The following is a 22,316-nucleotide window of genomic DNA, read 5'->3' as shown; positions in this document are numbered from 1 at the left end:
AATCAACTATTAGATTTACTTCAATAATCTAGGTGTTTTTATTTTCTCTAATTGGACTGTATTCGAATCCTACCTCAACTACTTTTCTTTCTTTTCTTCCTGACATTAATTACAGTATAAGTTACATCGATAATGTTGTAAATTATATCATTAACATAGGGTTTGGTTCTTTGGTTCAGTGATAATCACGCTCTAAACTCTCCTAATAGTTCGAGGTTTGAATTCTTCTCCCACTATTCTTTGCAAGCTATTTTACTTTCGATCGTAGGGCAACGTGTCATCATGTGATTAGAAGATTAAATTTATTAAATTAAATTAAAATTTGATCAAATTAATAAAAGGTGTAAATATTAAAGATAAAATATGTATTTATGCCAATTTTATTAATTATTACTTTAGTTCTTCAGTTAAATGTTAGATGAAAGTGATTAAATTGATATTATTTAAATAATTTAGTGATCTAATTGATAAAAATCAAAAATTGATAATCAAATTAAAATCATCTATAATTAAATGACCATGAGTATAATTTTTTATTATTATGAATCTTTCTCTTTAATAAAAAAAAGGATATTTGGGATTTCGAGTACTAGGGTCGTGGCAGGGTTTTCGGGGGCTTTGTACAAATTTGTATAAAGGGTCCCTATTTTTTTAGATATATTCGATTTCGGGGTAATAATAGTAGCGTTTTCTTGACAAACGCCGTAAAAAATTCATCTATAATGATGTTTTATCAATAAAACCATAATAATAGTGACGTTTTTTTTATAAAAAAAACATTGTAATAAATTCATCTATAATGACATTTATTAATAAAATGCCACTATATATTTTTTTGGGACCCATGTTTTGGGGGGCTCGCGCAGTTTGCTCCAACAGCCACGGCCATGTCGAGTACAAATATTCAATTAAAGTCTTAGGTGTGATAGAAAAGAGCGCCTTCCACATGTGAGTGCAGCTTTACTGGCTCTTCCACGCTTATTCTACCAAAGCTTCAAGATTGGTGACCTTGTATCCCAACTCTAAATTATATACCAATTTATTTTCTTTTATTTTTGGTCCAATAAATATACCAATTGCAATATATTTTTTCTTCATATTTTTCATTTAATTGATAAATAAAATAATTTAAATTAATCTATCGCCTTTAACAGTGATTGGTTCTTTTTTAAGTTAAAATGAATAAATGTATACCTTGAAATTTAAAATTTTCAGAAAAATTAATTACATATTTTATTAATTGTGATCATCTTAAAATTTTATTTGTATCTATTCACCCTAAAAAAATATTTTGAAATTTAACGTTAATCTTTCAATTAGGATACATCATGTACACTTGATTTTCTCTAATTTTATCATCTAATTTTTCATTGACTTGCAAACTCATTGCTTATTCATTTGCGTTACATACGTACAAGGTTGTTAAAACTAAATATATACTAATTATTAGCTTAAAATTTTAAATGATTAATCACCAAACTTAACAATTATGACAAGTATTCTCGATTTCTTATGATCTCATTGCATATATATATATATATATAAATATAATATTAGGGTAAATTATGCATTTAATACTTAAATTATTAGTTTTGGTCCATTTTAGTACTTAAACTTTTCATTTTTTCAAAATCATAACCAAAGTTTACTTTTTGTTTCATTTTAATACCCGTCGTTAAAAACTTAATGCGTTTAGTACCTAAACTATCGGTTTTGATCCGTTTTACTACTTAAATTTTCAGTTTCTTTTCAAAACTTAAGAATGATTTAGGTATTAAACGTGTTTTGGTGCCTAGACTTTCAATTTTTTTTAAAAAACTTAACTGTGGGGTACTAAAATGAAACAAAAACTAAACTTTGTGTATGGTTTTGAAAAAATTGAAAGTTTAAGAACTAAAACGGATCAAAACTGATAGTTTAAGTATTAAATGCGTAGTTTAACCTATATATATATATATACTACAAACTGTGGCTCACGCGGATTGTGTATTTTTCATTTTTTGGGAAAATATAAAATAAGAAAACATGATGATGATAACAATGTAAAATATATAATTTGTATAAAAATATAAAATGTAATTAATTTAATATGTACAAAAGAATAATAAGAACTGATCTACCGAATGAACATATATTTGTTTTTAAATTTAAAATAATTTATAAGGAATATGTAAAAAAAAGAGTAATTTTATAAAAGATTACCATCGCATATATTGACAGATGCCGTGAAAACAAATATATTCTATAAACGAAATTATATTAACATCAAATGTGAAGCGGTTGATTTTAAGAATTTGAATATATAAGATTAAGTTCGAATCTTATCACCACCATTTTTGGTAAGCAATCTATAAGTTACAATGTAAATCCTAATTGGGTGTTTAATTATGTCCTAATCCTGGACTGGGAGTCACTACAGCAAATCGGTTTTAGCGGTGTTTTTTAAATAAACCACGGTAAATACTTGTATTTTAGTGGTGATTTTATAAAAATGCTACTAAAAACATAACCTTTAGCGGTGTTTGTTTTTACACACAAAGGTTGTTAGCGGCGCTTAAAAACGTCACTATATGACTGAAACGCAGCTAAATTTTTGTTGTTGTAGTGAGTGTTATTATTTATAACTTTAATTTAATTAACTTTTGACATCAATGTTAAATGTTTTAGTAAGAGACTAAGAGTAGAAATAAATATTCATAATTAATTATTCAAGTAAAAGAAGTTAAAAGAGAGAGAAACCAATTCTTGAAGACAACATAAAATTGAGTTTAAAAATATTCATAATTAATTTGTTTACAAGATAAAGTAATAAAACAATACAATAGATGTTAAAAAAAAAGACACAAATCACACCTAGCTAGCAATTAATATCATTCAAATACAATTGAATTTGCTGCTGCACTTCAATAAAAATTTAACCTGGAAAATTTCCAGAATAAAAAATTAATACCAATCGAAATACAACAACTACAATAAAAAAATTCGGATTATTCTGCGTTCGTCCTTGATTATTTACAATCTTCGATTCATCAATCCATAAACGGTGATGAGAGCAACTATTAGGGTTTGATCCATATAGGGTTCAACCTCCAAAGCTAATACATCATCTCCTAATACCACCCCCGATGATACTTGCTTTTGCTTCACCTGCACATTACCGTTCACTGTGAATTATTCATACGGACAAAAAATATAAAAAACATATCATTGTTTGAAAGTTATGGTATATCTTTCTATATAATTAAACACAATTCATAATTTGATACTTTAGTGCTTACCTCTGCTATAATATCTCCATTTAAGTTCACTATCTTCAACCCTTGGCTCTTTTTATCTAGCCTTACTATCCAGTACTTATCAATGCCCACAGTAACTTGACAAGCCAATTCTCTCCGAACAATACTCCACCATTTGTGGACTTTAAACCACGGCTTTTCCTTCTTTATTCCTCCTAAGTTCACTCTATATCCATTCCAACACCCAAAAATCTGCAGCTTCTGTAAAATTGTTTTTCATCTTCAGAAAAAAGAAACAAGAACAATACTGTGAAATCTTAAGATTTTTTTATATATAAATGCAGTACCTTTTTAATTATTGTATACAGAACATTGCCTTGCAGGTCCATGAGATGAACTTCACAGCTACCTTTGCTGTCGTAGTTTTCTACTCGATATACAATCTCACCTTTCGAATTGAAAACGGTGCAGCCATTGGTGTGGCATACAAGAGATTTCATCCATACGGTGAATGTTCGTCTTCCGGTTGCAGAGCTCTCACTGCTGGGATCGGAGATGGATGCTTGGGGGTGAACCTTATTAGCCATGGAAATGGAAATCAAAGGAGAAACTAAGAAAATTGAGAGTAAACTTGAGCTTTGAAGATGATGTTGAGAAAGTGCAGCCATAGATTATTTATATACATGTATGCTCCCAGGAACATGTAACTTTAATTATTAAAAAAAAACAAATGCAACGTGGAAAAAAGTTAAAAAGAAAATGTTAAGCTTGTGGAAATTTTAAGGAGTATTTGATCTTTTGTGTACTTTAAAGCATGCCAGAAAGGTATATATTCCTTTTTTCTTGGACCATATCTGCATCAGAAGGTTCCAGGAAGACGAGTCAACTACAAAATATTTATATACGTATATATACTTGTGTGTGTGTATATATATATATACACGTATGAATGCACATTTAAAGCATGCCCTTTGAACAGAATAGGGTTCTTTACACGGCAAAGATGTCACCAATTTCGAGCATATCTCTATCTATTAAATTCCTCCCAGTAGTTGAAGTTTCTTATAAGTGTATTATTGATAATATTCATATATTTTATTTATTAAACCTAGTTTTGAACGACTGAACTTGAGGTTAATCTCTTACGAAATAACTCTTTCTATTTAGAATATTTATCATCAGTCCATTGTGAAAGTAATTACTTCTAATCAAGGATCTTACTTAAGTTAGGAATCTGCAGATTTCTGGTCTTTTAATTAAGTAGTACTGTATATCGAGGATTACGCTGATCGAGATTTGAGTTAAATTAATTAATGAACTGCCAGAGAACGTGTTAATATAATTTAATAACTTCTAAATGGAAGTGTTTGACCTTGCCTAAATCATAACGTCGGAACAAACATTTTGAATTTGGTTTTTAATAATTTATTGTCTTTCTGAACTATAAATTATAATTAAAAAGAATAAGATATAATTTATATAATAATTGGCAAAACAAATTTTTGTAAACTAATAATTCATTATGTAAATTAGAGGTTCGAGAAATCACATTATACTTTGTTGTTGCTGTTCAATACGATTGTGCATTTAGGTTATACGCATGCTTACTTTTTTATATGCCACGAATCTCATAGGGTTAATTAAAGGGCATGACTACAAGCTTTCTAGGGTTACAGTTTTGGGCATATAACTTTCCAGAAAATCAATAATTTACCTTACACTTTTTAGAATTCTTATTTTGACCCCAAGCTATCAAAAAAATGCTAGTTTACCCCAAAATTATAAAAGTTCTGATTTTTATCCTTTTAGTTTCATATCAAGCTCAAATTCCAAATTTTCAAATTTCCTCAATTTAAGCCCCATCAATTTTTAGCCAAATAATGATCTGAACCACTACAACCAAATGTCTAACCATAATTTTGGGGCTTGACAAAAAGTGTGCCCAGTTAATTCTTTTCGACAATAGAAGTAGAAAAAGAGTGCATTAAATCATTATTGATTTACCAAAGATCAAAATGAGCTGGACAGGGGGGATTGGATGTGTGCAGCTTGCCAACACCAGAAATCCAAAAAGAGAGAGGAATGCCAACACTGCGCTTATCCCAATCATGGTGACTCCGACTTTGAGCGACCCAAGTGTGATATGTGATACATCATAGGCTCCTAAAATTTGGGACTCATAGTTTAAAAGAAATGTTATGATTTTTTTTCTAAGAGCTCTAGAATGATGACATTTTTTTTTCTATGCTTGGCTAGTCAACGTCGTTATTCCCCTTCTTTTGTACTTTGTACTTACTATTCTTTAGATCCAAAGAAGGTAATCTAGAAGAAGAAGAAGAAAGTTGATGACTTTAATGCATATTGCCGATAGTGACAAGTTTGTAGTTTCAGATTCAAACAAAAAGATAGTGGAATGCAGAGCAATCTAAAATGGATTCCAGGCATGTTTCACCATTTTTATATTCTCTTTATTCCCTAAGCTGATGCCAAAAATTTGTCTGCAACTGAATTTCTGCAGCCATGCTGACCTTGGAACTAAGTTAGGTCCATCGCATCAGCAGCATCTTTATCATTATTTAAATGTTTTCTTTTTCTATCGACCATCATCAAACTGTGAGCTTTAAGATAATAATTTAATGTAAAATCATGATGCAGGATTGATGCTTTCCTGTTATTGGATGATGCATAGTGGCCCAAATAAGGCTGCTCTTAATTTGTCATTTCTGCATGCTTGTGTTCTTAGTTCTGGAAGAAACAGCGAATGAAACGAAGAATCAAGCACGACAGTAAATACCGTATTATTACCATGTTTAATTATGTAGCTAAGCTAAAGGATATGCAAACAACACAAACTTCAATCAAATTCAAACGATCATTTCTTTTCATCCTTCTTTTCGTTTTTCTTTTCATCTTTCTTGTCGTCTTTTTTGTCATCTTTCTTTTCTTCTTTAGCAGGTCCCACGGTGACAATATCCACTTTCCCTATTTTCTTGAGCTTTTTGGCAATGGCAACCGTGTCCATCTCTCCTATGACTGTCAGCTTCTGCTCCTTCACATCCGCCGCTATTGAATCAACGCCTGTTCATCAAAATCCCACGTCAGAAACTAGATGTTTCACCAAATAAAATTAGAGAAAAAAAAGGGTCTGTTGATTGAGTATACCATACCATATATGTCGGAAACAGCCTCTATAGCTTTCTTCTTTGTCTTTTCATCATTCATGGTCATGATTTTCACTACCACCTTCTGCAAATCAAGACTAAAAGTTAACATAAATATTTCTGATGAGAACATATAGAAAAGCGAAATCAAAGTACCCGTGCCGCCATTTGAGCAAGACAAAAACAAGTTACAGCTCAATGAAATCAGCCTTTAAAGAGAGGAAGGGTCGTCAAGGATGCTGCATATTTATATGGACAACTGCTGTAACAATTGCTTGCATCAGCCACTATGAACAATGACTCGACCTTTTTTATATTAGAAAGAAGAATATTGAAAGCATCCCACTTTTTCAAGCACTTTCAGGATCAAAATGAAACAATAAATTTACAGAAATTAATTTATAATTTGACTATTTCTTAAGGGACTAATAGATTTTCTTTTTCTTCATTTTTAGCGGTCTAACTTCAGCCCGGCTAGCTGTAAAGTTATTTGCAATCCAACCGACACTCAATGGACATATGAATCATAGAACAACATTGCAGTAACAAGACAGCGAATATGTTGCTGTCTTTTGCTGACTCTTTGGAGCCACGGGCCAAATAGTACACTAATTTTAAGCCAACTCCTCTGCCCGTCTACGTCGGGACCAGAACTTATGGCTACCAATGTTTGGAGAAATTGGGTAATTTTCCCACGTGAATATAACTTCAATATCAAATTGAAACTATTCTGCAAATCGCCTGTTTTTGCGATATCGGATGATAATTTTACTAACACCAATGTATTACAACCTAATGAAAATTTAATTAAAGAATTTCCCAAAATATTACAACAAGGGATGAGAATTATAGGTTAATGCTTGTTATTTAAAATGAAAATTATTGTTGTTACAATTAAAGTAGAATCAATTGTAAATGTGTTTAAGGAATAATGACATTGATCATAAAAATATTTTATATATTTTTAATATTTTCTTGATTATTTCATTTTATATTTTTGGAATTTCTAAAAAAAAAAAATTCAAATACAAAGGGGCTTAAAAGCCTTTACGTAACTAACAGACTTTGGGCATCCTTGGCAAGGATTTCTAGTACCTCCATTGGCGGTTCAGCATGCAAGGATTCTTTAGCAGGGATCTTCCACGTCAATCTGGCAAGATCATCAGCCACCTTATTGCTCTTCCGGGGTACGTAGTTAAATTGTAAACGCCAGTCACGTTGGACTAGAATCATGATGTGTGGAATCATCGCTGACCTGTTGTCAATATTACGCAAGCTCCTCTCCCAAGCAATATGGAGTCCCATGAAAATTCCCCACAACTCAGCATCAGGGAGCGAACAACATCCAATATTCTTCGAGAAACCTATTACCCACTCACTGGAATGGTCCACTACTGGGTAATGGAGGACGAACAAACCATATTCGGCAGGCAATTCTTAATCAAATCCTACCTCCATTCCCCATCAGATTCACTAGGGAGCAAACAAATATACCTTTTGGAGGAATTACTCCATCCAAGGTTAAATGGTTTTATTAAAGGTCCCAACTCCCCCAACCATGCATCATGCCAAAAATCGATCAAGGTGCCATGGTATTTTATTTTTCTTAACGATTAAATAAACGTTTAAACATTAAAAAAAAATTAAATCTTCTATTATAGCAACAATTATTTGCTCATGAACTCAAAAATAAATTACATATTAAATAATTTAATTGATATAATTTTTAAATTTATAAACTCAAAATTAAATGCTTTTTCTCTGGAAAATGCTTTATATTTTGTGAATATTGAACAGAAGCTATTCGACAAATCACCTATTCCTTAATAGCAAAGGTTAAATTATTATAATAACTACGAAATTTTGTTAAATTATATTATTATTAGCCTCTATATCATATATTAGTTGTAGATCTAATTCTAATTATTATTCTCTAATTTTATAATTTAAGTTTATAAAATTTAATTATATTATCTCTTACGATTGAAACTTTAAATTTAAAAAATATAATAATTAAATATAACCAAATCACATATACATTGATATAGGTACGAACCATGGAATTTGGCAATAACAAATCACATACTCCTTAGATATTGTAGTTGAGATTAACTCCAAAAATATTACTCCATAAATCAATGAAAAATCTAATTAAAGGATTTTCTAAACTATTAAAAATAGAGAATGGGATGCAAGTCTTGAGATATTGTAGAAGGTCTGGCAATTTAGTACATAGAAATTCCTTTGGGGTCCCTACTATCCTCCAATTACTCCGAGCCGCCGGGCACTTGCTCGTGGATGACGCTGTCAATTATACACTGCACTGCTCCTTTGTCCACTAGCTAAACCACACTCATCTTTAACAAACTTCACTTGGAACTTGATTACTACCCTTCCTCTTTGCCTTCATCAACAAGAAATTACTTCACTCAACTTCATAGATCGGTGTTAGAAGCAAGCTTATTCAACTCGAGAATCCATGTTGCAGAGATCTGGACTGGCTAGACAGTTCTTTGAGAAACCAACATGGCGGCCTCCATTGAAAAGAAAACCTCCAACAACCGCAGCTCTTCTTGTCTTGGCTGTTTTCCTCATGGCTGCCTTAACTACATATTCTTCATGTGTTGACACTGTAAATACGTCTTGTTCTTGCTTCATGGTAGATTCTGCAGTTTTTAGTTCATGTTTAGTTGAGGTTTTTGTTTTGTTTTTCTGCAGTCGGCGGTTTTTATTGAGAATTCAGCGGACAAAACCAATACCATGGTAGTATCTGAGAAACCAAAAACTCCCATACAGAGAAATGAAATCCCACTCAACTGTACCGCCAGTAAAAACCAAACACAAACCTGTCCAACGAATTACCCCAAGAGATTCCAAACACAAGACATTGATCCTTCATTAAATCCTCTTTGTCCCGATTATTTTAGATGGATCCACGAAGATTTACGTCCCTGGAAAACATCGGGGATCACCAAGGACATGGTGGAAAGAGCTAAAGGATCGTCAACGTTTCACCTCGTAATCAAAGGGGGCAAAGCCTTCGTTAAAAACTATAGACAAGCCATTCAAACAAGAGATGTTTTCACCATCTGGGGCATTCAACAACTCCTCAGTAAATACCCCGGGGTATTACCGGACCTGGAAATCATGTTCGACACCGAAGACCGACCGGCTATCAAGTCAAGGGACTACAGAGGACCGAATGCAATAGCCCCACCACCATTGTTTCGCTACTGTGGAGATAAAGAAACGTTGAATATAGTCTTCCCTGATTGGTCCTTTTGGGGATGGTAAAGCTTCCGTTTTTTCAAATTTACAACCGCGCCACCATTGTTTCTCTCTTTGAAACTTTTGTTGGCATCTGCATGCATGGTATAATACACACCTGTCAGCTCTAAATGTAAACCAAATGCCAGATGTAATTAATGGCCTGCCCATGTAGTTCTGGTTTGCATGTTGCTAGAGGGTCCCTTGTTCACTGACAAGTGGTCTATCATTTTTCTGCATGTGATAGCACTATGATACCTAATTATATTCTTTATGTGTCTCCTTCAGGGCTGAGATAAATATAAAGCCATGGGACAGCATACTGAAAGATATTAAACAGGGAAATAATAAGATCAAATGGATAGATAGGGAACCATATGCGTACTGGAAGGGCAATCCATTTGTCGCTGACAATAGGCAGGACCTACTTAAATGCAATGTCACTGATCAACAAGACTGGAATGCACGCTTGTTCATCCAGGTGGAAATCAAAATGAGAATTCTTGGAATAAACCCTTTGATCTTTTTGTTAAAACAATTCTGGAATTAAGTCCTGGTTTGCAGGACTGGATCCTTGAAGGCCAACAAGGTTTTAAACAATCCAACGTTGCCGATCAATGCACGTATAGGTAAATATTTTGGCTCCGGTTCTAACAGCATTTGTAATTTTTTGTTTTTCTGTTGTTCAGCACAGTCATGGTTTTTGCAGGTACAAGATATACATTGAAGGATATGCATGGTCTGTTAGCGAGAAATACATTCTCGCCTGTGATTCTGTCACATTTATGGTACAACCTCAGTTCTATGATTTCTTCATGAGAAGCATGCAGCCTGTGGAGCACTATTGGCCTATAAGAGATGATGACAAATGCAGATCACTTAAGTTTGCCGTGGATTGGGGCAACAATAACAAAAAGAAGGTATCAACCGTCTTTAATTTTAAATTAAGGTAAACTATTCTAAATGTCACTGAATTTTAGGATTTATATCAATTTTATCATTAAACTTTAATTTTGAGTTCAATGTAACTATTAGGCCGTTAACTCATTAACAATCGGATGACTTTATAGTTTGACGTGGACTTAGAAGTCAAAAAATTATTTTTTTATTCCACCTCATCTTCTTTATCAAAGTGAGGATTTTTTCCACTTATTTTTAGCTATCATCGAAAATCATCATTCTTTGGCATCTTTTGCAACTACCTTAGCCACTGATGAATTCATCACATCGTCTTCTACTATTTTATTGATTTAGATTTCTTTCTAAACCTCTTCAAAATTCACAAATTTAAACACAATTATTTTTTTTAGGTTTTGAACTTTCTCAGTTGAGTGATTTTGAATGTTTGTTTGCAAATTCTAATGATAGAGAAGTATTTTTTTTTTGGAGAAGACGAACAATTTATCTCGAAACTAGTTTTATTGAATAGTCGTAGGAGGAAATCAAAGTATTAGAACTCAAAATTTTGAATAGATTATTTTTCAATTTTAAATGAGTTTCGTGAAAAATCAATTCGAAAAAATAAAAAGTGAAATGCAAACGTTTTAGTATTGCTTTTGTTGTGAATGACGACCGGTGACGGGCGACAATTGATTGACACTGTCGACTGAAGGAGTTGATGATTGTCTGTAGAGACCAAAATGATATGTAAATTAAAGTTCAATGTCTAAAAATGAAGTGTTTTAAAGTTTAGTGATAAAATCAATACAATAACCAAAGTTCACAAGAGAAAAAAAAACGTTAACGTCATCACATTGTTAATAATTTAACGGTAAAATTAAATGTTAAAATTGAAACATTTTAAAGTTCCATGTTAAAATCGATACAAAACTTAAAATTTAATACATTTGGATTAGTTTACCCTTCAAATTGTTTAAATTATTTGATCTTGGTATTTCGGCGAGGCCTTTGTTAAATCTGATACAATATATTACTGTATTTGGCAGGCACATGAAATTGGAAAAGCAGCCAGTAGCTTTATGCAGGAGCAGCTAAAAACGGACTACGTTTATGATTATATGTATCATTTGTTAAATGAGTACGCTACGTTGTTGAAATTTGAGCCGAGAGTACCCGAAGGTGCCACGGAGTTGTGCTCGGAGGTAATGGCATGTCACGCAGAAGGGCTACAAGGGCGAAAGAAGAAATTCATGATGGAATCATTGGTGAAAGGTCCTTCCATCACGAATCCATGCACCTTGCTTCCTCCTTATGACCCTCGAGCTGTTGCAGCGTTTCTTAGAAGAAAAAACAACTCAATATTGCAAGTGAAAAAGTGGGAGAAAGGTTATTGGGAAAGTCTCAACAAGCAATAGTTGATGCCTGAATTGTTGTTTTCTTTTTATACTGAATCTAGACAGCTCTATTTCGGGTTTATGTCTGGTTTTATGATACACATGGCTGAACGAAAGAGAATCATTATATAGAATCTTTCGGTGAGACGGTGAGAAGGAAAATAGATCAAATCAACTTGGCTCAAGTGCATTATTCCGGTTGACTGCAGTTCGATTGTTCGATTACAACCGAGAATGATCCATCAATTCATAAGGCACTATAGATAAATAAAGTAGTGATTCCAGCTATGCTATATTCATGCATTCGATCAAATGGGGAGGAGGAGTAGGAGAAGAGGAGGCGAATAAGCTTCCCCTTTGTTCTTGCAGCCTGTAGGATATTTGGATATCTTGTGTATGTGAAATTCTGTTTATCCTCCCCCCATGAATGACCTGTTTCTGGTGTTTGGATCGTTAATTTTCTCTTGATTTACAGTCACTATCAGACTTCACCAGTTTCAAGGAAGGGAAGCTCTTTAAAGGGTTATGTAAAATTGAGAACTCTAGGACTAAAAATTGCAACCAAAGCAATTGGATTTCATATAAGCATTTAGAGGTCAAAGCTCAAGTTTAAGGGGGGAAATAAAATGTTTCCAAAAGAGTAGCAATACCAATGTAACCTTCATTTTCTAAATGAATCCCACAGCACTTCTAGATCTAGATTACCTCCTGAAAGTATAATTCCTATTCGGTTGCAGTCCTTCCAGGCAGGGTTGCTCCTGAAGCTATCAGATAAGACAGCTGCAAGGCCTATGGCTCCACTTGGTTCAACTGCAACTTTAAGAATCTCATAGCAGAGTCTCATTGCATCGATTATTTCCGTATCATCCACTGTTATTATGTCATCAACAAGATCACGTACTACAGGCCTAATCGATCAAAAGGCATAGAATGAGTCATACTGAATCTTGTAGACTAACAAGTAAATACGTATAGTTCCTGATAAAAGAAAGCGACTATACAGTGCACTAATACAAAAGAAAACATGTACAAACTGGGAATATATTCTTCACTCATCAATAAGACACTATTGATATGCATTTACCAGGTGAGTTCACCAAGGAAAGCTCTCAGGCCATCAGCAACTGTATTTGTTTCGGGTAAGGTTACAATTGTACCAGCAGCTTTTGATTGAGCAGCATCATTTGCTCCCTTTGGTTCAGCAGCCAAAATTCGAATGGCAGGATTGATAGATTTGGCAGCCAATGCCACCCCTGATATCAAGCCACCTCCTGAAAATTAACAATAATAAAAGACGGGAGGTGATGAATGATGATCATGCAGGACTAATAACCATAAACTTGAAAGAAAAAAAAGGCTGCAACACAAACCACTTATGGGAACAATTATAGTGTCTAACTGAGGGGCTTGCTCCAAAAGCTCCAGGGATATGGTACCTTGCCCACTGAAAAAGATTTCGTAGCATTTAATTCACCAATAAAACATTAAACTATAGCATTCAGAGCTTAGAACTGTTCAATGTACCACCTTATAATCCGCCCATCATTATATGGATGTATAAGAGCAGCCCCGGTTTCCTGCAACACTTTGGCTGCAGTTTCTTCCCTTGACTGCACCGTTGCGTCACTCCATATAACCCGACCACCGTAACGCAAAACGTTTTGAACTTTGCATTGCGGAGCATTTTTTGGTATAACTACGTACGCGGTGATCCCGCGTAACTTTGCAGCCAACGCCAATGCTGCAGCATGGTTACCACTAATTTTGAAGAATGTGATCAGGTCAAATCCAAGTAAATAGAAATGGAAACGAAACATATGAAGATGACTGATGAAGGGCAACATAGATCATCATAGATAAACTCTTAACCTGCTATGAGTTACAACTCCCTTAGCAGCCTGCTGGTCAGCAAGTGAAAATATAGCATTGCAAGCACCTCTGAATTTGAATGCTCCCCTGTCAAGGCAATATATAGGAGAGTCTTAAAATTGAAAAAAAATAAGATCAAAACATGAAACAAATGATTCCCATGTACCATAATAAACTACTAGTTTCTTACCCCTTTTGGAAACATTCACATTTAAAGAATAGCTTCCTGCCAGAAATGGCATCCAGAGACTCCGAGGTCATAACTGGAGTTTTGTGTATGAAAGAACTGATACGTGCCCGTGCTTCTTTGATAGAGGAGAGATCAGCAGCATACTTCTCCTTGTTTACTTCCATCTTCTTTAAGCCTCTGATTTGAACACTGCAATTCCAGAATTGGGTGAAGCTGAGACAAATCAAACAATTTCAGAAGTTAAGTATGGCTAAAGCAACTTCCAATTAACGAATTTAACTGCAGATGTAGAACTCCCATTGTCAACTAACCAGACTAAAAGGACGCAAATTTATTGATGCAAACACTTGGATAATAATAAAAGGAAAGGTGGGAAATGAATCAAAAAGCACCGAAAAGGAAGATAAAGATTGAACTTTTAACTACTTACAAAAATATAACTTTGAGGAGGATATTTACTTCCTTTCCTAACTGGTGAGGGGTCCAAATTCCGAAAGCTGAAACGAGGCCGCCAATGAGATTAGGGAGACTATCAATGTAATAGCTAGGGTGAATACGACGACGCTTTCCATAAAGCTTATGTTTTTGACCTCGAGAAGGAAATTTAAAATTGATAAAGCCAAAGAGCCAACTTGCTATCCGTAGTCAATCTAGATGTGGAGAGAGGCGTAAACAAAGGCAAGAAAATGAAGCTCAAAGTATACGCAGATCGAATGTCTCAGCCATCTCGCGCTGTCATCATCTTCTGCAAGTAAATTTCGATTCTTTTACTTGTTTTCAACTATTATCTGGGTTTTTCTCTACTTTTTAAAATATTTTTTTTAAACTAGGGTGAATGTTATAGACTATGAGGAGATCAAAGTACTTATCTCAAAGGGTCAGCATTTAACTTCTGAATTTGCAGGTATTCTTTTATTCTTGATTAATATACCCATTCAAATTATAATCAATTAAATTGTTGTTATCAAATTATTTTCTAAATTTCGCATTTTATAGGAAAGTAGATATAACATGTTCAATTTGTATTCCTATGGTTCTGTTGCAGAAATAAATCCCATGAAACGGCTGCCAGCCATCGTTGATGGAAGATTTAAGTTGTTTGAGAGGTATTTGAAGAGTATTGCACTTACCCCCATGCTTTTTCCCCTTATTTCAAAGGTTTCCTACAAATTTACTCTATCTATATTTTGCAGCCATGCCATTTTGATCTATCTTGCTTGTGCATTTCCTGGAGTTGCAGACCATTGGTAAGTACAGTTGCTTTCTCTTTTGTCTTACATTCTATGTTACATAATGTTTTGGACAATATAGGAGGCTAGGATAGTGTTTTTTATATTGAATTTCTTCGGTGCTTATTTGTTGGAGTTCCTTGCCCAGTGTCTGTATACAATTATATATATTTATGGTGATACGTTACTATTTTCACATGGATCGTCGAACAACTTAAGCATGATGTTCATGGCTTGTGTTATATGGTGATAATGCTGGAAGGATCTTATGACATGACCAACTTACATGCTGATATCTATCTATTTTACTGTTTTACTCAAACTTGTGCTGTTCTAATGAAAGGATTATCGGTATATTTTGGCACATTTCACATTCAGTTTGAATCTGCAACTTCATTGTTAACAAACTTGCTTGTCCATGTTTTAAGGTATCCAGCTGATGTTGCCAAGAGAAGTAGGATACATTCGGTGTTGGATTGGCATCACTCCAACTTACGCCGTGGTGCAGGTGTATAATTAACCCTGAAAAGAATCAAACTGTTACAAATGATTAGTGAATTTTTATTGATGGTGTAGAATCATATTGCTAGCAGTCTCGTGTTTTGACATTTTGTTAACCCTTCTGGGTCAATGCGATAACAGTAACAGCATTTTCTCTAGGTAGGCTTTTCAAGCATCAGATTTGTGCAGTTTTCCTTAATTACAATAGAAGAGTATCAGGGATGCTAAATTTTCTTCCATTCTTTCTTTTGGAACCTCTCACATCACTAAAAGATTGTGCTTGACTTTTTATTTAAACTCAAACTTGCTTTATCTATGTGGTTTTGTCACCTTCATCGCGTATGCTTGTCTATCTGGTTATGCACATAAATGTTCCCTTCCTTGGTTAGATATGTCTTTTGAACTCGATGATTCTGTTTTCAGACACATATGTTTCCAATGCTACAATAGCACCTGTAGTTGGCCGTCCATTGAATCCCCAAGCAGCTGCTGAAGCTGAGACACTTCTGTCGTCGTCTCTTTCAAAGTTAGAGTCCTTTTGGCTCAAGGATGCTGGACGTTTTTTGCTAGGTGGAAACCAGCCATCCATAGCAGATCTTAGCCTCGTCTGTGAAATAATGGAACTCGAGGTACATTTTTGTTCCTTGATGTTTTTGTTCACATTTCAATTCTATGATATAGGTTCAGGTTCCCCCCCCCCCAAAAAAAAATTCGTCTTTCCTTTATGACGGTCTTGCACAACCCCTCATCATTGTGATAAGCTCAGCTACAGGAGCAACTGAACTTTTTCTTGGATTTTCCATGCACTTTTTAGGGCCATATCCTTTATAAGCATCATAAAATATGTTCCATTGACTAATCTCAGTGGTAAAATAGAATATTATTATCCTTAGAGGACTCGTGTTCGAGCAATTGCGTCTGCAGAGTGTATGTATTATAACATTGACAATAGACTAAGAAAGATTATGAAATTTGATTAGAGTTTATTGGATGTAGGTTTTGGATGAGAAGGATTGTATTAGCATTGTCAATAGACTAAGAAAGATTATGAAATTTGATTAGAGTTCATTGGATGTAGGTTTTGGATGAGAAGGATCGTGCTAGGTTTTTGGGTCCACACAAGAAAGTCCAGCGGTGGATCGAGAATACAAGAAGTGCTACAAACCCTCACTTTGATGAAGTGCATGAAGTCTGTAGACACTAATTTTTATTTTACTTAAATTATTATTATTATTATAAATATTATTATTATTATTTATATTTATATATATATTATTATTATAAATATTACAAACCCAAAAATGAGGCCCGATTACAACCAGGCCAGATCAGAAATGGCCCAAAACAGATGACCCAAACCCTTTAGGGTTTGTAACATATCAGCTAGGGTTTTCTAACCCTAGCCCCAGCCGTCGTTGCTTCCAGACCGCCTCTACCATTGCCTCATCCCCCTACTGCCAAGTGCTCCAACCAGCCACTGCCAACGGTCAGCCGCTCCACGTCGCTACCTCACTGCCACGACGCCCATCGAAGCTCCCAGAGGAGTCCTTCCAGCCGTCCACGCATCCCGTTCTTCGGTGAGTCACCACAGGTTCGGTGACTCACTAGAAATCATCTCTAGGACCGGTCCGACGAGAGCCTCGGTGGTGGCTATAAAAGCCACCACACCTGCAAAGAGAAAGAGGGAGGACAGCCAGCATACGGGAGACAACAACACCAACAGCAAGCAATCCAGCCACCATCAAACACCAAAATAACGAGATAAAAATCGAAAGAAACCTTACCGAGGAAAGCCACACCACCACCGGAGTAACCACGCACCTCCACGCTCCACAACAAACCTTCGAAAACCGAAGGCATTTTCATAGATTTGCTCTGATTGGGAGCTTTTTAAGGTAAACAAATATCGGAATCGTCATTAGGACGATCCGATCTACATTGTGGTATAAAGTTTTATTTTCCGGCCACCGGAGACGGTGGCCGGCGGTGAGGTTGGCGGTGGCTATCGACGCCGGAATTCCCTCCGGTGAGGGAATTAAGAGAGAAGGACGAGAGAGCTTCTTCTTCTCTCGTTTTTGAGAGAAGAAGAAGAAGAGAATAATGAGGCTGCTGGCCCTTCGGGCCAGCTATAAAGGGGTATATATACCCCTTCCCGAACGACATCGTTTTGGGAAGGGGTATATGCGTAATTTACATGTATGGCTAAACCCTTTCAGTAGCCATCTGTGTTTTGTAATTATTCATTTTAGTCACTGAAACTAACTTATGAATGTTTTAATTTAGTCTTCGAATTTTATTTTATTATGTTTTAATCCTTACCAGTATTAAATAATATATTTAGGATAAATATCACATCTAGTCCCTAATAATTTTAATATTTCTATTTTTATCATCGATTAAATAAATAATGGTTAATTACTACTAGTATTTATATTTTAGGATAATTCTAATCATGTCTCTTAAATATTTTATATTTTTATAATTTGATCATTAAATTTTATATAATCTTAATTTTAACTATAAGTTTTATTATTTTTACATTTTTAAGTTCATATATTTATAAATATGATCCATTAGTTTTTAATATTATTACTTTTAATTTTAATTATTATTATTTTATTTTATTATTACTTTTGATATATGTTTAAATTTTTATCTTCATGATAATTTTATTATTAAGTTATATAAATATATATATAATATTTATTTATTTATTCTATTTGTTTATTAAATAAAAATCCTATTTATAAATTTAATTTTATAAATTACTTTTAAGAAAAATAAACATATTTTGATATGTATTTATTTTTTAATATCTAAGAAAAGAGCTGTCTTAAAATACCTAGAAGTCCTTTTCTGATATTATTAAATAAATAAATGTCCTATTTTTATAAATCATATATTAATATATTTTAATTATTTTTAGATAAATGTTTTATTAACATTTATTTATTTATTAATATTAAGAAATGAGCTGTCTTAAAGCAACTAGAAGCCCTTTTCTGATATTTCTAAATAAATAAATATCTTATTTATAAAAATAAAGATATATATATTAATATATTTTCTTAAAATTATAATAATAAATTTAAATTAAATAGGATTATAAATTAAATACATTTTGAATTTTTAAATTTCTAATAACAGAGACAATTTATAATTAAAAAGTATCAATTTTGGGCGTTGTAGGGGTGCTAATTCTTCCCTAAACGTAACCGACCACGAATCCCTTTTTATTATTAAAAAGAACGAATTTTTGGTTATAAACGTAGATCAGTTCATTTTTTAATTGATGTTTTCTTAAAACTCTTTTAAAAAATAATTTTTAGGTATTCGACCTACCTGACCCAAAAGGCCGATGGCGACTCCCAAATTATTTTCAAAACCATTTATTCACATCAATTTTCCCGTCAAATAAATAAATTCGTGCCCGGACGAAAACCGGTTACGACAGCTTGGCGACTCCGCTGGGGACCTGTCAAACTTTAAAATCAATTATAAATTGTCTCTATTAATTAGAAATTAAAAATTCATTTATTTAATTTTTAATTATTTTCTTTCAATTTTTTATTATTTATTATTTTTATATTAATATTTTTTTATTCAGGTATTAATTATTTTATTTATCTGTTAGAGGTTTGAACATTTCTCCTCACACACAACACTTGCATTGCATAACATAAAACTCTATAATTGAGTTTGTCCCTTTTAAGTGGGAGTGAAAGCGACGTCTTCGTGAGAATTTATTCTCCGTGTCAGACCTAGCAAGTAACTTTCGAGGTTCATATGCTCTATGTCTTCGTGAGAATTTATTCTCCGTGTCAGGCATAGAGAAATGTGTCCCCTCGAATTGAACTCAATCCGCTTAAGTCTGTAATGGACTAGGATTGAGGGTTGGCAGCCCAAGGGGGCATCAACAAGGACAGTTCGAGTACCTTTACTCTTAGAACTGAAACTCCGCATATAATAAACCCTAGAAATTCACCTGATATAAGACAATATTGAACCTCTGTTCATAGGTATACACAAAGGAGAAATAAGCTCTAGCTTTTAATTTATTTCATTTTCTTTTTCCTGAATAAATGCATGCGAATTAGTAATCATGTTGTTAGGTTAATTTTTCCAATCAAAGCATGGAACTAGAAAGCATGAGGTTAGGATATATTATATACCACGATATGTAGAATATTTTATTTTCATTAATTAGTACTTACCAATTTATTTATTTCCTTTCTCATTTTTATTTTTCATACATTTTGTTTTGTTTTAACTTGTTCATATTGATTTCTTTTGTTTGCATTGCATGGTCATGGCATAATCAAAAGGTGTTGACTTGAAAGATTATTCATCATATTGGAAAGAAATCGTAAATGGACAAAAAGTTTTATGATCAAACAAAATATGATGCGGCCAAGAAAAGACATCCCGAGGGAACTCCAATGATAGAAGAGAGCTATACACCTAGAGATCATGTGTCCATTAAGGAGCAAAAGGAGATACAAGAAATAAGAGAGCAGATGTCCAAGATGATGGATAGAATATCTGTTTTGGCCAAAAGAGAAGAGATTCCTGCACAGAAAGCGAGAAAGCTTAATGAAGATAATCCTGCAATTTCAGATATGCAAGGGACTTCTGATCCTAACCAATTTGAGAAGTTGCAGACAATCATCATTTGTATTCACAAATCGTCTGGAGATACCAAAGAAATGATGAACACTGTAAAAGCTCCCAAATATGAGAAGAAATCATGTAACCTGAAATTATCAAAGTTTAGTCTGCTCCTAGAATCTAAAACTCAGGTTCAATCCAAAACAAAAGGCGGTTCTCATGTTGATGCCATACCTATATCATATAAAGAGTTGTATGAAAAGTTACTTGAAGCACGAGAAATAGCTCCATATTACATAAAACCATTCCAACCTCCGTATCCAAATTGGTATGACATCAACGCTCATTGTGAATATCATGCCGGAGCTCAAGGACATACCATCGAGAAGTGTCTTGCCTTCAAACGCCGAGTCCAAAGTCTTTTGGATCATGGAACCTTACAATTTATGGTAAATGATCGACCTAGTTTAGTAACCAAGGGTCCTGATAGATTAATACCAAAAGTCTTCAAAGGTAAGAATATCAGTATGGGCGCCCAGAGAGAAGAAGAGTTGCTTAGATTCGAAGTTCAAATACATCATTTGAAGGAGAAAAACAATGAATTAAGCACCAAAATGGAAACCATGCAGGAAGATTTCCAGAAGGTCAGTCAAACCTTTCAAAATGCTGGCATAGGAAGTACCCCAGAAGAGTGGATCAAAGGGGTCACCAAACTGAAAAAGAATTGTAACATACATGAAGGTCGAGCAAAGAAGTTTTATCATGATTTACGAGTTGCAGAAGAAATACGCAATACGTTTGTCAGTGAATTGAAAAGATGTCAAGTCGAAAATCAAAGGTTGAATAGTGCTATGACTAACATGGAAGCATCATATCAGATCTATCAGCATGAGGTTGATACTGAATTAAAAGCCATTATCGAAAAGAACAAGACATTGAAGAAATATTTAGATGATTATGGAGATATTGTACGAGAACTCTGTAACCACGAAGATTTTCTCAAAAAATGAACAACATTGTTTACAACTCCGAGAATCGACATGGAGAATAAAGGAAAAAGACAATATCATGAATGAAGCTGCTGCTCAAGCAAACAATGTGGCTCATAAGCTGGTGGACTTAGCTGGCTTCACGATAGAATTAAAGCAGATGGATAATTCCACACCTGAGTATGAGTGGAAGTTAGTTTGGCTTTTAAGTGAAATAGAGAAATTAGGAGTGAAAGTTATTCCCTATATGTAAAGTTTTGTTGAAGTTAGGACTGAAAGTTGTCCCCTATATGTAAAAGTTTTGTTTAATACACGGAGACTTTTGTGTTCAATGAAATCTGTTCTAAGATGATCACTCTTGAGTAACACCTTTTTCATATATGCATTTTCATTTTGCATCTTTGCATTTTTCATGTTGCATTCATACTTTTATGTTTGCCTTTGAATTGCACATTTTGCATTCTTATTTTTCCATTTATGCATTTTCACATTTTTTATTTAAGTACTGTTATGTACTTTAATTTTAAAAACATGTAAATAATTCATGAAAGGTTTCTGTAACAGTAAAAACCAAGATCATTCATTTATTTTACTGTACCATCATCATGAAAACAATGGAGCAATCTTATGAGGGACTACAAGATAAGTGGCCAGAACAATTGATAGGGTTAACTCGGGATACAAGGAAAGAAGCGTCAGATTCAGTACCAGATGAATCAGATCAAATTATTCAGGGAATAGAATCTGATAAAGAAAAGATAAATGCTAAAGAGAAATCGTGCTATCAGATTAAAGAGTCGAGACAGATAATATACCCTGGGGCATCCCACTTGAACCCAAAGAATAGCCTCATTAATTATTCACAATATGAGGAGAAAGTCAAGAGGACAGAGAAAGCAATCAGAAATATGAAATATGTTAATGTCTCTCACAAAGAATTAGAAGCAAGAGAGCTCAGCTTGGTTCCAGATT

At 33.8% G+C, this 22,316-nt stretch overlaps 5 protein-coding genes across 7 annotated transcripts; 2 read left to right on the top strand and 3 right to left on the bottom strand.

Annotated features, from left to right (window-relative positions):
* Window positions 1–3,012: 3,012 nt before the first annotated feature.
* Window positions 3,013–3,823, bottom strand: LOC120193696 (protein LURP-one-related 4). The gene is made up of 3 exons (XM_039196131.1): window positions 3,584–3,823; window positions 3,279–3,497; window positions 3,013–3,147 (listed from the first exon to the last, which is right to left on the bottom strand). The coding sequence occupies exons 1-3, from the start codon at window positions 3,821–3,823 to the stop codon at window positions 3,013–3,015; spliced, it is 594 nt and encodes a 197-aa protein (XP_039052062.1).
* A 2,177-nt stretch (window positions 3,824–6,000) lies between these two features.
* On the bottom strand, window positions 6,001–6,719 carry LOC120193728 (heavy metal-associated isoprenylated plant protein 39-like). The gene is made up of 3 exons (XM_039196168.1): window positions 6,554–6,719; window positions 6,404–6,482; window positions 6,001–6,314 (listed from the first exon to the last, which is right to left on the bottom strand). The coding sequence occupies exons 1-3, from the start codon at window positions 6,563–6,565 to the stop codon at window positions 6,109–6,111; spliced, it is 297 nt and encodes a 98-aa protein (XP_039052099.1). The 5' UTR covers window positions 6,566–6,719; the 3' UTR covers window positions 6,001–6,108.
* Window positions 6,720–8,876: 2,157 nt separating this feature from the next.
* LOC120193726 (O-glucosyltransferase rumi-like) lies at window positions 8,877–12,040 on the top strand. Its single transcript, XM_039196164.1, has 6 exons — window positions 8,877–9,029; window positions 9,116–9,687; window positions 9,953–10,145; window positions 10,229–10,293; window positions 10,374–10,584; window positions 11,611–12,040. The coding sequence occupies exons 1-6, from the start codon at window positions 8,877–8,879 to the stop codon at window positions 11,977–11,979; spliced, it is 1,563 nt and encodes a 520-aa protein (XP_039052095.1). The 3' UTR covers window positions 11,980–12,040.
* Window positions 12,041–12,566: 526 nt separating this feature from the next.
* LOC120193727 (serine racemase-like) lies at window positions 12,567–14,577 on the bottom strand. 3 transcript variants are annotated; one of them, XM_039196165.1, is made up of 7 exons: window positions 14,449–14,577; window positions 14,018–14,194; window positions 13,828–13,914; window positions 13,486–13,716; window positions 13,329–13,402; window positions 13,043–13,229; window positions 12,567–12,866 (listed from the first exon to the last, which is right to left on the bottom strand). In XM_039196165.1, exons 2-7 carry the CDS (start codon window positions 14,179–14,181, stop codon window positions 12,620–12,622), a joined length of 990 nt encoding a protein of 329 aa, XP_039052096.1. In that variant the 5' UTR covers window positions 14,182–14,194; window positions 14,449–14,577; the 3' UTR covers window positions 12,567–12,619. The 3 variants fall into 3 exon arrangements, with proteins under 3 accessions (XP_039052096.1, XP_039052098.1, XP_039052097.1); XM_039196167.1 differs by having other exon boundaries at window positions 14,477–14,577; XM_039196166.1 differs by having other exon boundaries at window positions 14,018–14,206; window positions 14,448–14,464.
* Window positions 14,578–14,661: 84 nt separating this feature from the next.
* On the top strand, window positions 14,662–16,951 carry LOC120193624 (glutathione S-transferase T1-like). The gene is made up of 7 exons (XM_039196074.1): window positions 14,662–14,768; window positions 14,848–14,921; window positions 15,063–15,123; window positions 15,211–15,264; window positions 15,675–15,754; window positions 16,171–16,376; window positions 16,826–16,951. Exons 1-7 carry the CDS (start codon window positions 14,704–14,706, stop codon window positions 16,949–16,951), a joined length of 666 nt encoding a protein of 221 aa, XP_039052005.1. The 5' UTR covers window positions 14,662–14,703.
* Window positions 16,952–22,316: the final 5,365 nt, after the last annotated feature.

Source organism: Hibiscus syriacus, unplaced genomic scaffold (genome assembly GCF_006381635.1).
Source record: "Hibiscus syriacus cultivar Baekdansim isolate YM2019G1 unplaced genomic scaffold, ASM638163v2 tig00116996_pilon, whole genome shotgun sequence".
Taxonomy (NCBI): Eukaryota; Viridiplantae; Streptophyta; class Magnoliopsida; order Malvales; family Malvaceae; genus Hibiscus; species Hibiscus syriacus.
This window is presented reverse-complemented; position numbering and strand designations above follow the sequence as displayed.

Coding starts and splice junctions, on each gene's coding strand:
- LOC120193728 (XM_039196168.1), bottom strand. Junction 6,315..6,403: donor GGCTGTTTCCGACATATATG/GTATGGTATACT, acceptor TTTGATGAACAG/GCGTTGATTCAATAGCGGCG.
- LOC120193696 (XM_039196131.1), bottom strand. CDS start 3,823: ATGGCTAATAAGGTTCACCCCCAAGCATCCATCTCCGATCCCAGCAGT. Junction 3,498..3,583: donor TGTATACAATAATTAAAAAG/GTACTGCATTTA, acceptor ACAATTTTACAG/AAGCTGCAGATTTTTGGGTG. Junction 3,148..3,278: donor ATGGAGATATTATAGCAGAG/GTAAGCACTAAA, acceptor GGTAATGTGCAG/GTGAAGCAAAAGCAAGTATC.
- LOC120193727 (XM_039196165.1), bottom strand. CDS start 14,181: ATGGAAGTAAACAAGGAGAAGTATGCTGCTGATCTCTCCTCTATCAAA. Junction 13,403..13,485: donor AATGATGGGCGGATTATAAG/GTGGTACATTGA, acceptor AATCTTTTTCAG/TGGGCAAGGTACCATATCCC. Junction 13,230..13,328: donor TATAATTGTTCCCATAAGTG/GTTTGTGTTGCA, acceptor GTTAATTTTCAG/GAGGTGGCTTGATATCAGGG.
- LOC120193726 (XM_039196164.1), top strand. CDS start 8,877: ATGTTGCAGAGATCTGGACTGGCTAGACAGTTCTTTGAGAAACCAACA. Junction 9,030..9,115: donor ATTCTTCATGTGTTGACACT/GTAAATACGTCT, acceptor GTTTTTCTGCAG/TCGGCGGTTTTTATTGAGAA. Junction 10,294..10,373: donor GCCGATCAATGCACGTATAG/GTAAATATTTTG, acceptor TGGTTTTTGCAG/GTACAAGATATACATTGAAG.
- LOC120193624 (XM_039196074.1), top strand. CDS start 14,704: ATGAAGCTCAAAGTATACGCAGATCGAATGTCTCAGCCATCTCGCGCT. Junction 15,124..15,210: donor AGATTTAAGTTGTTTGAGAG/GTATTTGAAGAG, acceptor TATATTTTGCAG/CCATGCCATTTTGATCTATC. Junction 15,265..15,674: donor CCTGGAGTTGCAGACCATTG/GTAAGTACAGTT, acceptor CCATGTTTTAAG/GTATCCAGCTGATGTTGCCA.